The sequence below is a fragment of the Pomacea canaliculata genome, linkage group LG1 (assembly GCF_003073045.1).
Source record: "Pomacea canaliculata isolate SZHN2017 linkage group LG1, ASM307304v1, whole genome shotgun sequence".
Classification (NCBI taxonomy): Eukaryota; Metazoa; Mollusca; class Gastropoda; order Architaenioglossa; family Ampullariidae; genus Pomacea; species Pomacea canaliculata.
In genome coordinates, this window is record NC_037590.1 from 14999207 (window position 1) to 15016566 (window position 17360).

The window sequence follows — 17360 nt, forward strand, 5'->3', positions numbered from 1 at the left end:
GGGAAGAAGAAGACGTACAAACCTTAACTGGAAATAATAAAGATACAGGAATAATAGTAAAAGAACTCTCATTTTTTCCCTCCGATAGCCTGTTAGTACCGGTTTCTCAAGATGGTAGGTAGGACACTCATATCCTTGTAACTCTGTTCTTCACTTTAATAATTAGATGATGAATCATTGGGTCTTCATTGAAAGGTGAATAATTACTGCTGCCGTTTAGCGACATTTACTTGAATGACTTCAGAACACCGGCCAAAGAATGCAAGTATTAACCTCAGTGACAGCAACTTGCCTACCTTAATCAAAAGCTCAATGCATGCAGCCTTACAACTGCCTGAACCAAATTCTCCAGATGCCAGCCATCACAACCTTCTCTCAACGCCCCAGTCCTCGTAAAGCAACTCCGAGCAACCAGCTCCAAATCTCATGCAAGCCCCACATTCTTCCTAAATCACATGGGACCCTCATCCTCTACCCCATCAACATCAGCTCAGTCCTTCAGACTGCTGCTGTCCTTCCCTCAGACGATATGTGTCAGCAGATATGTGCAGAGGTAACAATTATACAAGAAACTGTTTAACTACAAAAGCAGAAGCCTCAACACACGAGAAAACACATTAAAAAACATTAACCACACTCATGTGTGCGAAGGCTCACTTCTTTTAAATGTAAATGTGAATGTGTATATAAATTTATACACATTTAATACACACATATATACATATATTCAAGGTTCATTATGCTTTCATAGACAGAGAAGCAAGAAACACCGTTAAACCAGTACATTTTTCTCATTTACATAGAATAATATTCATGAGGATACTATGATGAAGCTTTTGACAAATAAAGATGTTTGAGAAGAAATAAAAATGATACTGCTTCATGGAGCTTCTGCAGTGTTTATTTTTTTATTCCTAATCCAAAGTTACACAGAATCATCATAGTTTATAAAGTATCTTGTAGCTAGTGTTGTCTACTTCATCTTCAAGTCACTACATGTTGTAGTTTTGTAGTGTTTGAATACTTCAGTGCCTCTTGTCTCAGGTTCACAGAAAGTTTGTAACTTTCTTATTGTTCTCAAAATTAACACAATTTCCCGAACAAAGGTCTACTTAGCTGATGTCATATTTATATAGTCTCTCACTCTCTATCAGGTCTTCCAAATGCTTCTTGTTCCAAACTCAGTGTCATTCACTATTGCAAGATCATATGTTGCCTTTACTTTTAATGTTACACCTTCTATATTCTTGTATTATCTGTAACATCACAGATACCTGTCACATCCTCACACTGTATCTACCCTGGTGATGAAGTGTCTGAAAGTTGACTGTTGCTTTTTTCAATTTCGTAAAGTTCCCGTTCTATCAACGACATTAATACAAAACAGACATTCAATTTTTGTTGATTTTCTCCTTAATCATGCACCTGTAAAAATTTTAATCAGGTCGGCTACCAACAGGTAACATGTTAATGTATTTGCTATCACATCTCTCGCGCTGAAACCTCAAAAACTTAATCATTTTACTTGTTATAATCAAAAGTTGGAAATGTTTATTTCTCTGGTGCAGACGTGGCTTCAGAACTCTGAACAACATGTTTGGAACAATCGGTGAAACGGGATAAACACAGAACCACGCATGAGATCCGTGTAAACAATCAACAAACGATCAGTAAAATCAGATTCACTTAAGTCTTGCTTGTTTAATAAATCTGGACTGCCGTAGTAGTAGTAGACGAGACGTGATAAGTGACCAATGCAGGTCGAGAGGTCGTGACCCTAACCCCTGTGCCCTCGACAAGATGGGAAGGGATCACAAGCAACCAGCGCTTGTCCTGCTGTCCGGTCAGCTGGCAGGATTGGTACCTCCAGCACGTCATTGCCTGATGGGGAGCCTGTAAGGTAGTGGCCCGCGGCCAACGCCATCGAGTGAAGACGTGGACGTCGATGGATCAGCACGAGCTGCTGCCGCACGTGTGGTCTTTGGTCCAAGGGCTGGCCTCGCGCGAACTGCAGCGTGAAAGGTCATACATGGAGGTGCGCGAGCGTGATTCCGAGTCCACGGTCGTCATGACAACGTGCGTGGAGCGAGTCCACGACCGTGAAATGCGGCGGTCGGACTTGTTGCACATGCGGCCCGAGAAGGCCAGGTAGATCCAGGGGTTGGTGCAGCTGTTGAACGAGCCAGAAGAGCGATGATAGTCATAGAAGGACCTGGAAACAGAAAAGCAGAAAATTCAACTATTATTTTTTTTAACAGACCTCATTTACGGAAGTGAACAATAAATTTGGTTGCTGTCTGAGGTTTCAGACACATTTCTAACAAAGCAGTTACATTTCGGACACGGGAGCTGGAACTTTTTTTCAGCAAAAGTAGAAAAAAAACCCACAAATTTTCTGCAAATTTCACAAAAATTATCTGCAAACGTTTGGTTAAAACAGTCATGATTCTAAACCCATTTAGAAATTAACGAATTACCAAAAAAAGAAAGGAGATTCACTCAAGGAAGCAGAAAGGATCAATCTAAAGTAGAAGGACCTGAATTTTTTTTTTTTTAAGTTGTTTAGATTACTGATCGTATTGTTGATGACTGGTTGTTTACTTTTGACCTTTGATTATTTAATCACGATTTTTGTCTATGTATCCTAGACTTTCTCTCATCAGGGCTGCAGACAAATTTGTCTGACGATTTCTTTCTACAAATAAGCTGGATGAGTCAATAGTCGATACTAGAATGTTTTGGTCTTAACTATTAACAAAGTTACAGACTTGTTTTATTTTTATTTTATTTCTATTTTAGTTACACATTAAGGTTATTTATTTGCCCCACAGAATGTCTGCTAGCCCCAACGAGCCTCGGTTGTAGTTTCGGTCAAAGTAACGATGTGACCATCCTTTACCTTCAAACCTAATGGATTCATTCCACGCCGTCGCCATGTTGGCGATGAACCACGGGGCCCAGCACAACAGATAGCACAGCACCACGGCCAGGGTCAGCTTGATGGTCTTCATCTTCGACTTGGACACGCCCCTCTGGTGTCCGCGAGGTTTGCTTTGGTTGGACATCAGACAGCGCAACGATTGGGCGTCCTCGCGAGCTGAGTAGCCGTTTGCGTCACTTCCGCTGCGCCTCGAGCCGCCAATGCCGCTGTTCATGTTGCCACTGGTATTCCTTTAGAAGAGGGGAAAAGAAAGAAAACATAAACAAGGTTTTCCGTGCAGATGGCCAAAAAACCCAGTAATTTTCTTGTAGAAGCTCTTGATTAAATTAAACTTTATGGTATAATGTTTTCGCAAAGGTCAGGAATATAAATTTGCTTGTATTCCGAGATTCATAAAAAGACCGAACGATTAAAGGACTAGTAGGGTACAAAAATAAAAGGGATCATTTATGTGAAATAGTATCTGGCTCTGAGCTTTACCTAATCATCATGCAATCCACTAGTTCTTGAAGTAATTTAGTATGAGATACTTTTTATTGATTCTTTCGATTAAACTGTATATGGTGAACTTTTTACTTATAATACTAACATTTTATGACATGCTAGTTCTACACATTAACACTACTTTTTGTCTTAAACTAAACTAAAATTATCGACTTCAACCACTACACTGTAACCGATATAGGAATACAATTTGTACTCTCTAAAAATGAGATTATATTCCTTTGTCGTAAAATATATCAAAAGGATAAATCAGAACAGCTCTTACCTGAAAGATATACGCCAGACGAATCGTTTTTCGGCATGATCGGTTACTGACCAGTTCTTGCCCTGCTTGGCCTCTACGCTGACCCACACCACGTGACAGATGCGGCTGTAGCAAAAGGCCAGGATGAGCAAGGGTACCAGGTACACGGATATGAAGACCCAGGTGACGTAGGCTCTCAGCCCCCATTCCGGGTTAAAAATAGCAAAGCACTCATACTCATTGTTTCCCATCTGCAAATAACAATCCAGTGGATCAGACTTCATTCAGTTTATAAAACTTTTCAATGGCGATTGCTATTTTTTTCCTGCTCTCCCACCTTCCAAAAATGTCTCAAATAAAATTCAAGTCGTTAAAGAAAAGTTTAAAAACGTTGTTCATGTTCACGGACAAGAATTTGTTTTTTCAGCTCACGTAAACATCTTCAAAGAGACATTATTTTCAATGTCTTTCAAACTCGGGTGGGTTTTTTTTTTTAGGGGTGGATGGGGAAAGGGGTGCGTGCTTTGCACGATCGATCCAAGGTGGTTGTGTTTTCCTTTCTGCGTGCATAAAGCTTAGCCACTCCCTGCTTCCAAGCGCATCGTTAATCAGGATCACCCCCGAAGCAGAATACCACAGCGAGGATGCTGAGACTAAAAGACCTACAGATGCTGGCAATAAATGCTTTACCTCTGTTGGAGATAAGAGAGGTGCAGGGTTCTTTAAAAAGAACCTAGGTGCTAAGCTAGTTGTCTCACCGGGTGAGAGTGGTTTTACACCATCCCAATTTGTTCTACAGCTTCTAGAGAGGGTGGCATGAAGGGGAAGAAAGCAAGTGGTTTGCAGTACAAACTCTTTTATTAGCTTTGCTTTTGTTTGCCTTTTTGTTTGTTTGTTTGTTTGTTTGTGTGTTTGTGTGTTTGTTATTTTTTGTTGTCGGCATTTTCTGACAGAAGTGCTATCCATTCCGAGCATGTCTTTCTAATTCTAAGGGAAGATTAGCTGTCAACCTTTGAACAGCAGCTTAGGATCTGCAGCATATACTTGTAGAGTTTTAGGTCTTAAATTATTGTTTGGCTATTGTTTCATATCATTTGTAGCAATGCCTGCCGTTTTATCTACTTGATTATCTACTTGATTATCGTTCGCAACATGACCGTAATGTTGTGGTGGAGCGGTAAATCACTATACCTCGTCCTCCTCATTCCTCCTCCTCATCATCCATCATCATCCATCATCATGTTCTACATACGTCATTACTTCAAATGTATGTCTCTACCTATTCTTACGCACGTCTAACCACTCTACGCATGATGTATTTCGAAAGTACAACCAGTGTCTACACTCGATTTCTATCCAAAACCGATTCTCAAGCATGTCTTACCACTATGTGAGATGTACTGAAAACAAGTGGCTATACGTGTCTTTACGTGGCTATACGTGGCTATAGGTGTCTTTACGTGGCTATACGTGGCTATACCCGCACCAAACCCCTGACTGCCTGTGACTGTCACGAACTTCTAATTAGCGGCTATTTGTGATGCATTACTCACGTCTTGCAGCCGGAAGATGATCAGCTGCGGGATGGAGAAGACGATGGCCAGACCCCAGGCCAAGAGGATCATAAGATGAATTCGCTTGGGCGACAGGGTCTGATTTGTCAGCGGGTGACAAATGGAAACGTAGCGGTCGATGGCAGCCATTAACAGGACGTAGGAGGAGGCGTACATGGCCACAACGTTGACCTGCGGAAAATAGTTTATGAAAGCGTTGGCAAGACCTCTCTCACCTGTTAATGCACCTCCACTCCCATCCGAATAGAAACACCTACGTGCCCGCACAGACATACACCGTAATCGCACTTAAAAGTATTCATTTCCTGAGTGCTCTTCTACCAATATATTAAGTTAAACAAGAACTTTCCAGACACTTCTTGGCAAGCCGTTAGTGCAAAAAGAGCACTTAGTCCTTTGATGTGGAGATCGACACGTCTTCAGTTTTTTTTTTTAAACGGAAAAGGAGTTTTTTCGAGAATGAGACTTGTGCCAGGAATTCAAAGACCCGACAGAAAGTTTTACGTGATTGACATGTGCATATTCACCTGCAACAGTCTGTTAACATGGGTAGTAAGAATTCAGTCCTAACCGCCACCCATGTGCTCAGTTTCTCGAGGTTAACGTCTCGCAATTGACGAAAAATGTCAGTACCTTGTGAAAATCGGCGAATCTTGCCAATTATTTAGATAGGTGATAATTTATTGCCAGCAACAGAAAAGAACATTTGAAATATGTTACCCATGTCACTAAATTATCCATTTTGTTGACAAATAATGATTATACCCAGTTAAGTACACGAAGAGGCCAAACAGGATAGGGTTTAAGAACGGCTTCCAGCAGAAACATAACAGCCGAATGGATCAAATGGAAATTGTCATGACAAGCAAAGCTTGTTTGCATCTGAAGTAGATGAGGTTTCATTGCTTCCTTAAGCAGGAAATATATATTTACAGAAAACATTTTCCCCCTTAGAAATATTCTGCAAAAATCTAAGGTTGACGTCAACAGACTGATAGGAAGTCATTCATTTGGCAAACTTCATTCATTGATGTCTTCACGAGCTTCCGAGCAGCTACAAACCCAATGACCTATTACTTTAGCAGTTGACTTGTGTCCCGTGGAGATAGGGGCCAACATTTTATCTTTACTCGCTTCTCGTTTTTCGTTAGCAATCTCATTCCTACGAGAAATCATATAAGCTAAGTGAGAAAATCAGGCTTTCGGCATGCAGTGTGTCTCAGGTTTGCTATACGCGGCTGGTCATGTGGTTCATCGATCTGTTTATCTCAGGTTTGGGTGATCGCGAGAATCTCGCGCCTTTGGGGAGGGAGAGCTGGAGAGACTTCCCTTGTCAGATAAAGCAGAGTGCAATCTAAGACCTGCAAGATCAACGAAAGCAATGCTAGGAAACCCCAATCGTGACCACCACAGCGACCCATGAAAAAAAGTTAAACGTTTAGAGGCTTGGAACCGCGAGTTTATTGCCCACTAAGCCATGTGCTTCCGATAAAGAAATCCCCAAATATGAGAAATGCATATTCGCGTACTTTGCTTTTCTCGTTGATGTCTTCGCATTCAGGAAGGATGTGTGTGTGTGTGTGGATAGAATGTGTAATGCATATTTTCTGTTAAATGCAACTTGTTGCTACCTCCCTCCTTCTCAACATGGCTGTCGCCGTCCGCATTCTGCGTCGAGGCAAGAAATATTGAAGACTTTATATTTCGTTTTTGTTTTTGAATTTATTGAGTTTGTATGAGGCACGATTCACACATAGAAAATAAAACTTAGAAACAGTTTTGATATAGTTCTTATTTTTTTTTCATTGGTCTAAAACCTGTTTATATTATGTATACACTCAATCCCTCAACCACCAACCCTCTGCCGCACCAACCTAGGCAACCACTAACCCTCCAAACTAGTCTCTCTTTTCATGAATGCGATGTTTGTGTTAGTGTATGTGCGTGTACAAAGAGAGACAGAGTGTCTGTGCGTTCCATTTCATAACACATTTCTGTTACCTAATCGGCCTTTCCTTTCACATGCAAAAATCTTTTTTAAATACTGAAATATGTCCTCATGAAACAGGCATGGTGCAGATTTGAATGTACTGCCATGTATACACAAATATCCAACTTTGGGTCCGCTACTTGTCCTTATAAGGAACAATTTCAAAGCCCTAAACACATTGAGGCGTATAAGATGTTCCATTTTGGTATCAAAACAAAATGTGCAGGAATAAAAAAAAATTTAAATAACCAACAAACTATTGGTTCCAAGTACATTTATCGTGTCTTTCTTTCAAGAGACGACAGCAACACGCTTGCACTACTCACATATCTCACGAAGCGACATAGAAAGTCATCTCCGTAGAACTGATTGGTGATGTCCATCAGCATCTGCGGAAGGACGTGAAAGATGCCCACGAAGATGTCCGCAAGACTGAGGTGCACGATGAACCACTGCATGCGCGTCAGCTTCTGACGGCGCAGGCGCAAGACAACGAGCACGAAGACGTTACCGAAGAGCGCCAGGTACAAGATGGTGGCGAGCACGGCAATCTCAGCCCTGGCCAGGGCCTCGTCCCTCTCGAAGTAGTTGAGCGAGGCGTTGGTTGATGGGCTAATCATGGAGGAGTTCGGAGCCATGTCTCCATCCGACGAGGTGTCTGACGAAAGAGCACTCTCCGTCGAAACGGACCCCTTCAAAGCAGCCCCAGGAGGGAGGGTACTGTCAGCCTCCAGGACATGGCTGTCGTCTGCTTCTCCTGCCATTTTTAGGGGCCCCAGCTGGTGTATGCAGTTTGCTCGTTGACCTAGCCAGCTGACCTCTTCAATGCCTTCGCGAAGTTACTGATTAGAACCTGTTGCAGAACTTCCAACAAGTCTGAAAAAAGAAAGACAAAAATTCGAGTTACACCATGTATATAAATGGATTTGATATATATATATATCGTCTTCGAATAAAAATTCAAAAACAAAACTAATAAAACTTAAAAGTGAAATATTTGTTCAGTAACAATTTTTTTTTAAAGATTATGTCTCTCAAAGTCACGAACGTGCCCTTCACTTGCATAACTGCACACCCATTCACAACCAATATTCTCATATTGCCATTAACTTAAAAAATAAATAAAATATAGATCGGGTTTAAATAAACGAGAACGATTTTAGGATTCAATCAAACGAGCTGGTTCCAAAGACAAACATTCACGGCCTATGTAAATCAATGGAGCTCAAGTTACCCTCAGAACAGCGGAAGGACTAACTTTAAAGTTATCTCTAACTCTGCACTCGGCAAGTGAGTTGACCATTTACTTTTCCCCCGTCCACCCCGACTTGAGTTATTTAACGGATGTGGAGACCATCCTTGAGGACCACTTGAACCGCTTTGATGCATAGACAGGAGTAGACAGGACTGAATGGTTCATGTTTGCTTTGGACAATCGGCGTCGGAGCTTTTTAAGTTGTCTTCGATGGTTAATGGACTAAAGCAGCATTCTAAAACAAGTTTGCTAACTCTTGGAAGCTTGACGATTAGAATTTTGATTAACACGGATGAGGGAAATGTCAGCATTTAGGTTAGTTATTGAAAATATAGGCTTCATTTATAATGCTTAATAAAATTCACAACAAGGACATAGAATTTAAGGCCTGGAGGCTCAATCAGGATCTGATTCGTTTCAAAAACGTTTTTTAAAAATAAAAAATTAAGTCCTCCGAAATGTTCATTTCTCATGCCACAGAGATTTACTTCGATCTTCTTTCACCACTTGAATCCACCTTTTGGCGACTTCATTAGAGTAAATAACAAAAATTCCTTTGAATTCTGGTTATATTCCGACAAATCTTTCCAAAAATCTGAGAGATAATATGCTGTCATTAAGTGCACAGATATGAAGCTTGGAAACATTGCCGCAGGAGAAAGTCCCAAACGGTTAGAAGCCAGGAACATGTTTGGTGAGCAATAAAGTGGACATCATGCTGTGTGATGGGTGAGCAGCTAAGAAATGTGTACAAAAATCTTTTACGGTTGGTCGAACTTACCTGTTGGCTTCTTTGGACAGCAGGAAAAATAACTGATAAATTAAGTTAAATTAAGATTGATTAAATAAATCTATTTTAACAAATAATTTAATTAATTAAAGGACTCCAATTTTTAACATGATTTCTTGCTTCTTTCACTTCGTATCTTCTTTTATTTCTTCGTTTAATCGTTCTAGGTTTTTTTTCGTTACTTCTTTTATTTTTTTATTTTCTCCATTAGCTAGCCATTTCTTTATATTTCTTTATTTTCTCTCTCTGCGTTATACCATAACAGTGCTCGACGATGCCTACCAAACTCTTGATTTATTTTCTTTTCACTTTTCTTTTCTCAACTGTCACTTTTTCCTCTTCTGATATGTGAAGTGTCAGTAAAGTTATATTTCCTTCATTCTGCCATGGAAATAATTTGTGTTATGAGAGCTTTTACATTAAAAATCCAGCTGCCAATTGCAATCACTTTAAGTAATCGTTCACATTAAGAAAGCAGCTGCAAATTATATTTTCATTTAAAGTTTTCTTTGTTAAAACTAAAATGACCTTCGCGTGAAATGTAGGTGAGGGGTGAGTATGCATCTGCGAGAACAGGATACTTTTGGTGAACAGTGTAAATAAAAAAATATGAGTATACAAAGCTTCTCTAGCTATCAGATACTCACATAAATCAGAAACAGACAAAATGTATGTATCCTAAGTATAGCATGCAATTGAGGTTAGCAAGAAAGACTGGAGGGCCAGAGAAAAATGAGACTTTAATTACATTTCTTCTTCTAATCTGAGAAGAGTCCCTAGTGGCAGAAACTTCCCTGCAGGCGCGAGACCAGCTGACGTTCAGGGCTTGGAGTCACTTAGAAACTTTCATTCCAGAGGCAACTTGAAGGGAAGATAAATGGAAAAGCGGAGGGAAGGCTTTCCAGACTCGTGTACAGGTTTTGGAGAAAGACTGCGCAGAACTGAGTTTAAAAAAGAAACTTCTGGTCTGTGCCTCAGGGTCAGATGCATGCTGACAATAAACCAACAAGCGGATAACATTCCAGCAAGGATTAATTTCAACAGGCAGCGCGAAACTGTTCTTTTTTCCTTGGAACGAAAAATTTTAAGGTGGGCGGTCTCTTCGATCAGATGTTCGTGAGCAGAAAGTAGGAGGATCGTCACAAATGAGCACGAGGCTGTGTGGTTGTAGTCTTCTTCTCTCCATTGGCCATTAAAGGCTCACCGATCGAAATGAAGAAAAGAAAGTTGTGGTTAAATGAGTGATGAATGGCTTCCTTGTCTTACTCTCGCAAACTTTCTGCATCTCCAAGACCACGTGGACTTTGCGCATGCGCTTCTGGCATAATGGAGAAGGTGGCGATGCGTGCAGGGTGTCGGATCGAGAGGTTGGCATCAAGATGAAGAAACTTTTTAATTTATTGATTTTTTCCCCACTCTCAGTTCGATGGTCTGGAGATTGCTTCATCATGATCCACTTCTTGAGAGCACGGTATTGGCGATGCGCAGAAAATCTTGCCCAGGAGCCACAATCATTTCTTGAGATTCTTAGGTCAGCATTGAGACAGCTCTGAATTCACGAGGACAAAACCGGTTGTCATTCCTGATATTAAGCAAATGTCTCTTGTAGTTCGCGACAGTCACGATAGCCTCATGGAGTGTGTAGTTGTCCATCTGAACTATTGCGCATGTCCTGTTCTGTCGGCCCAGCTTCTGCAGCCATCAATTTCCGTAGATCATAATCACCTCTGCAAGGAAAGGCCTGGACCCTCTCCTGCTGCACTCCAAGTTGCATGGTGGCTAATCATAAATCAAATCCCTTGGCCAAAAGAGCGTGAAATGGAGACAGGCTAAAGGTCAAAAGTCTAGGTGCGCAGCAAAGGGAGGGACGACTTCAGGGAGCGTCTCCTCCCTAATCTCAGGGCGACGGGTGAAGAGACCTCTGCAGGCTGCGAAACAGCAGGCTTGTCAGAAGACCATAAAGCTGATCAGTGCCAAGTTCCTCTCACCCAGAGACGGTCCCGGGTGACAGACAGGCTTAGTAAGCCAGCAGCCAACCCGCTAGAGAAAAAAAGTGGTTCGCTTACAGAAACCTGCCTCCCGTCTTCTCATCTTACTACACGCTCCGGAAAGCTTAGTAAAAGATGCAGACATGACTCGTGCCAAGATAATTTCACAGAAGCCTTCCTTAAGTGGTGGACCCGTCAATCAGTGGCAGCCTTATCTTAAAACCATAATGATGTAGAGTTGCGCAGGCTGGGTATGTACAAGATGGCTGAATGAAAAGGAACTGCCTTAAGCGGACTGTTGGAGGGAGGGCTTAGGACAATGTAGTCTTAAAGGACTCGGGGTGCATTGTTTTATGATTGGGTAAAGTTCAGTCCCAGATGTTAGTTTCCCTAATCAGATCCTCATTACTTCCGTTAGCGAGTAATTAACATTAACATTACCACACACTCACGGTTTCGACCTCTTTCTATGCAGGGTAATGTTTGTAAGCGTGTACCTCGAGAAAGGAACGTGGGACTTCCCCCAGACCCACTGATCTTCATTATGTCATTATAACAATATTTCACGCTACTTGACTTTTAAGACAGACAGAAACAAAAACAACAGAAACAACAGCCACTACAACATACTCGGAAGAAATTTTATGGACATGACCTTAACAAATATCTGGGACTTGAAAATACCTTGTCATCAATGTTTTCAAAAGATATTTCGTTGTCTAATCCCTGAATGTGTAATTCCTTACAGCTATTCTTCAAAATTGAGCAGAAAATCAACATGACATGGACACATGGTTCAAATAATATTAACTTATTTCCTCTAAAATTATTCAGTAAAGCTATCTAATACAGATTCGAGACACTAAGTACAGTGTTATTAACTAGAAAGCTCTTTAATAACTTTTTAAGCAAACATTTAACTGCAATGTTGTCCACAAGCATTTTGAATGTTTCTTTAATAACTTAGTCTTTCAAAAGCAACAATTTTAATGAATTATCTCAGGAGACAGAAACTGGGACTTTCCGAGACCATTCTTTAATTTGTCTTTCGGGTTCAGTCATCGAGTTTCACGCTACAGAAAATCGTGACCTCATGGAGCAGACGACATAAATTCAACCTCGTAATGGATTCAGTCTGCTGCCGAGGGTTAGGCAACGGTTTACAGACAACATTGTCTCCAGTACTCATAACTGCACCAATGTTTAAGTTACGGTCGTAGCTGACGAACTTTCAGCTTTGTCCAAACGCTACCAACCTCTCCTCGAGCTCGGGGTCAAAGGTGACCATTCATCCTAACGTCAAGGCTCTCTCAAACTCCTGTTGGTCCACACACTAGCGCTGACCTTAGCTACTTAGGGATCTCGATCATCCTCAATATATTCCTTAGGCCTCACGAACCGGAAAGACGATTTGTTAATATGACAGTTATTGGCGTGCGATGCATATTTCATACTTCATACCTTCCTCAACACTAATGGTGTTTACATCTGTGTTTTCAACTGAAATCGGCAAATATTATTTTTGATGTTTCGAAGGGTTGTTCTAAAAACATCGGAAATGGTGGAAGTGATGTGTGCTGGACGTCTGCTCGCTGACCAGCTGCTTCTTTTGAAGCCTCGCTTTCAGTTTGTGTCGCACGAGCTCCGCCGACGTCTGGGAAGCAGCCTCGTCTCGGCGCTTTCCATCTTTCCTGGATGAATTATGCACTCCATTATCTCCGCTTCCAGAACGAATCGGGGTCGAGCGCCTCTGACTGATTGTTAGAACATGTCCTGCTGTAAAGAGCTGCTCTACGGTGGTCTGGTACAGTGTTCCTGTTGATTCGATTATTCTAAACTGTTTCTAACTGATGAGTTCCCATGTTGCTTCTCTTTCAAACGCGACCTTCAGACGTGGACTGTCCGAAGTGATTGCTTCCTTGACCATCGGGTGGTTCCTAGCTAATCACAAGCATCTCTAATTCAGAAATTAATAAATAAAGTTCCAGGGGGAAAATTGTCCAGTTCCTTAAAACCCATTTATGTTAAAGAATGCTCTGGAATGTCAAGAACTGCACAGCCACACACATTCCTACACACAAAAAAAAAAAATGTCTTATAAGCTTACGATAGCGCACAAAGAAATCCTCATCAATACGAATTTTCTAACACGATGTTGGCATAAGGTCGTATAGAAAATATAAACTCGTATACGGGATAAAGACATATATGTTATTTCATGGCATCAAGGGGTTTAACATCGCTCGCCGCAGGATGAAAGACGATCCTGTGAGTCGTCGCCAAGGGAACGATGCATATTTCGTCTCCAGTCCAACGCCAGTGGTCAGTCAAGCATTACAAGACTGTCGCACGTTAGATTCTTATATTTTCTCGTTATGTCTTCCTGGCTAGTCACGTGGCTACAGGCTTTGAATTCCTTGACGTGCTTCCGCTCTGTCGTCTCCGGCGCATCATCCCTCTGTCGATGGCAGTGACGTCACGTTTAACCCCCTACTCTCAGTCTCTTAACAGTCACCACCCCTGTCCTGTGGCCAGCTTGGTCTGACATGGACTTCATGGTTATTTTGTAATTTTTCAACGAAACATTTCAATTATTTATTTTAAAACGATTTTAGGGAGGGATTTCTGGATTCGATTTTTAAGACGACGGATTAAAGAATGAAGCAGCGTGTTACATAACCTTAAAACTTTGAGTTGTCCTAGGTATGACGAGATCATCAGGGTACTTCGTGAAAACTACCAGACGTAAACACCTTAAACTTCCGGTTGCCATCTGACACACCTCCCGGAGCCTGATTTTTATTTTCCCTCGGTCTCTTGCCCAGATAACATCATTACACCCTCGACTGATGATTTAGGCCTCATTTTCTCACCAGCGAGACTCTACTTGTCTACACGAAGAACACCAGACTCGTTTCTAAGGTCGTATAACATATATGAAACATAAATCACATGACATAAGGATTAACCTCTTTCTGTGTGGCTTCCTAATGAAGGATCTCCGTGAGCCAGGGACGTCCAGTCCAACATCCTGCATCTTATCACAAAGGAAAAAAAAATCGCTCAGACGGGGTGAGGAACTGATGTGCGCCGAACCAGCTAACCATGACTAAAAAGCTTGAACCAGAGAGAACAGCTGGACAGCTGATAATGGCTGTCACACAGTGAACAGAGAAGAGAAAGTTCTTTTTCTACAGGATTTTTTTTTGCGTACTTTAAACTAAAACTTTTGGGTGTTCTCAAAGAAATTCTGATATAAACTCATGGATTATTTTCTTAGGCGGCCAAGAAACATTTAGTTTAATAATTTATTACGATTTACAGCGTATTTTTACGTTCTTAAGATAAGAAGTAGATTTGTATTTAATCATAAATATCAACTTTTAAGCCTTCTCTAGCCCCAAGAATCTCTACCCCACTAACCAACACCAAGACACACATTCCCAGGATTCCCTTTCTGACCATTTCAGCCAGGTACACCTGGTGTCGCATTTTGAATGCCTGTCTACCTAAACATGAAACGACTCTCCCCATGTCTTCATGTGTTAATATTCTCGCAAGGTTCAAGCAATGCTTAGAAATACGAGAAGCGTTTCAGTCTTGAATGGTTCTACTGTTTAGAACAGTGTATAGCCTGAGGATTGCTGTGAGACGAGACAGGAAAGTAGTCTCTGTGAGATTAACTTTTTTTCATACACACAACGGGATTTTGCCAGAAGGTAAGGAGGACATTGATGTGCCTCAAGTGGACGCACATGACTTTAAGACGTTTGAGCAAATCTGATAATGGGAATTCGATTTTTGTCTCCTCAAATTATGAAATGTAACAGACATATATTTTAGCACGCATAGCTGCATTTACTGAGATGGATGACTGTAAACCCACCAGATGAATGACTTTTTCTCACTGTTGGTATTAGTTTAAACTTTAAACCCTTTGAACCCACACAGCAGCAAGATTCGAACGTAAACGCCTTCTGTTTAACTGAAACCTACAAAGATTCTTGATTCTAATTTTTCTGAGTTTTGAGTTTTTATGCAAACCTTTATGTTTTCTCATGCTCTTGTGTCTTATCTTCAAGGAAAGAGAACAAAATTATGCATTTACAGGGAATAAGTAAGAGAACAGAAAGTAAAACAAAACAGTTCTGACGTACACAAGCTACATCACAAAAATAAAGATAACTAAACCAGTCTTAGCCAGAAGGAGAGTCAGCAAGGGGGCAGAAACGATTTCAGGCTTCAAACGTCAAGAAAATTTTCACCCAGGCAAAAGAAAATCAGTAAATGGCCTCCGCTTACTTCAACCGCCACAGTCACGTAACTGCATCTTTAAATTCCGGTTAATAAGAAGATTAAAGGCGGCACTCATTCAGGAAGTTTTCTGGATCGATAAGCCCACCGATGACCAGAAAGAGGCTCAGGTAAATGGACAACCAAATGGTTAGTCCATGATGACAGACTGTGAGACACGCAGTCTGGTGTGGAAACAGAAAAACAGGTGTAAGGAGGAGAACGCGAAAAAGGAATGAAGAAAGAAGAAAACAATTTAGATAAAAAAAAAGTTGGAAAGAGAGAAATAAAATAATAGAAAGAAATATTTAGAGAAAAAATTGGGAAGAGGAATTCAAAGAAAGGAGAGATTGAAGAGAATATAATCAAAAATGAAGGAAAGAACGCAGAACACTAGTTGAAGAGAAAGACAAAGAGAAAGACCGATCGTCAGAAAGAATACAGGCAGAAGGTATCACATTTAGTGAAAAGCAAGGCATCTGGATAAAGGAAAAGGGAATGAAATAGAAAAATAAAATAAAGTCAATGGAATACATAGAATGTAGATGGGTGGATGGAGAAAGAAAAGGTCAGTCGTGCGCCCGTGCAGACAGGAACTCAATCAGCATCTCGCGGCCCTCTGGCTGGACTTTCTCTTCCAACCTCTGATGCTGCGGACAGAATTGATGGCGAAGGTTTTGTGTTCCGTTGTATCTGCCATGCTTGAGCTGAGTGACTGTTTCTTAACACGAGTTCCTGAAGTCTTGACGCCCCTACTCACTGTTTATCTTTATATTTAAACATTTTGCGTCAAGCGCCGACATCAGACATCAAATTAACTTTTTCCCAATTTTTTCCAAGTCGCTTGATAATTGTGTTTATGAGAATATCATTTGGTGTTTATAATCTGCGAACTGGGAAAGCATTCATTAAATCTGTTAAAAATAAAATTACTGGCTCATGATCTGCCTGATCATCTGTTTTCTTAGCTACCTTGTCGTAAAATCAGATGTCCGGCAGAGCAGGTGTCTGCCCCTCTCTCTAACATTCGTGTGAATGGGATTTGAATAAGTCGTATCTGCTGTGATGGTGAGGGAAATGGTGTTAATACCAACCAGCAACTAAGGCTACATCACGACAACACACACAACCCTGTAAACAGATGCCTCATGCAGAGAAACAACAGCGTGCCGGAGAAGAGAGCCGAACCCAGGACAGCCAACCCTTTGTATTAGCGACAGGCGGTACCCGTTGCGTGTCTGCTGTGTGTAGCTCATGATTTAAATAAAAACTTGTGTAAAAAATCGTAATGAGTAGAGTTATTTTTAAATCTGGACTAGGAAAGGAGTCTGTTAGGAAATTGTGCACATGCAAACACCTCCACAGTGCGCGTGTGAATTTTAAACTATAACAGTTTAAGTAATATCCTTTGCATTTAGTGGCTGATTCTTGCACCTAGTCCAGAGCTTAAAAAACTCCACACATTAAGGTGATTTAATCATGTATTGTACTTAAACCAAAAAATGTGACTGAAATCCAACGCATGCGCATCGTGAGGTGGGACTCTTGTTCTTAGTCAGACATCTAAACTCACAACACCAGTAAATACAGTATTATATTTTATTGCAGTCTCAAGTGTCTATTCATATTCTCCTTTTTAAGGAAGGAGAAAATTTCGTCCACCACACTGCAGCATGGTCAAATAGTGGATTTTGCGCTTTGCTCATGCACTGAGAACCTTTGCCGTGGTAATTATTCGAAATATCTCTCCCCTCCACACAAAGGGCAAGGACGCTTATCAC

General features: G+C 41.0%; 1 protein-coding gene across 1 annotated transcript in view; it reads right to left on the minus strand.

Annotated features, from left to right (window-relative positions):
- Positions 1-890: 890 nt before the first annotated feature.
- Positions 891-17360, minus strand: part of LOC112576853 (annetocin receptor-like) — a 40682-nt gene continuing 24212 nt past the window's right edge. Inside the window, 6 exon segments of the mRNA XM_025259653.1 lie at positions 891-2183; positions 2186-2212; positions 2900-3171; positions 3711-3940; positions 5243-5434; positions 7580-8129. Coding sequence (XP_025115438.1) covers positions 1951-2183; positions 2186-2212; positions 2900-3171; positions 3711-3940; positions 5243-5434; positions 7580-8017 — 1392 coding nt within the window. The 5' untranslated portion in view covers positions 8018-8129 and the 3' untranslated portion in view covers positions 891-1950.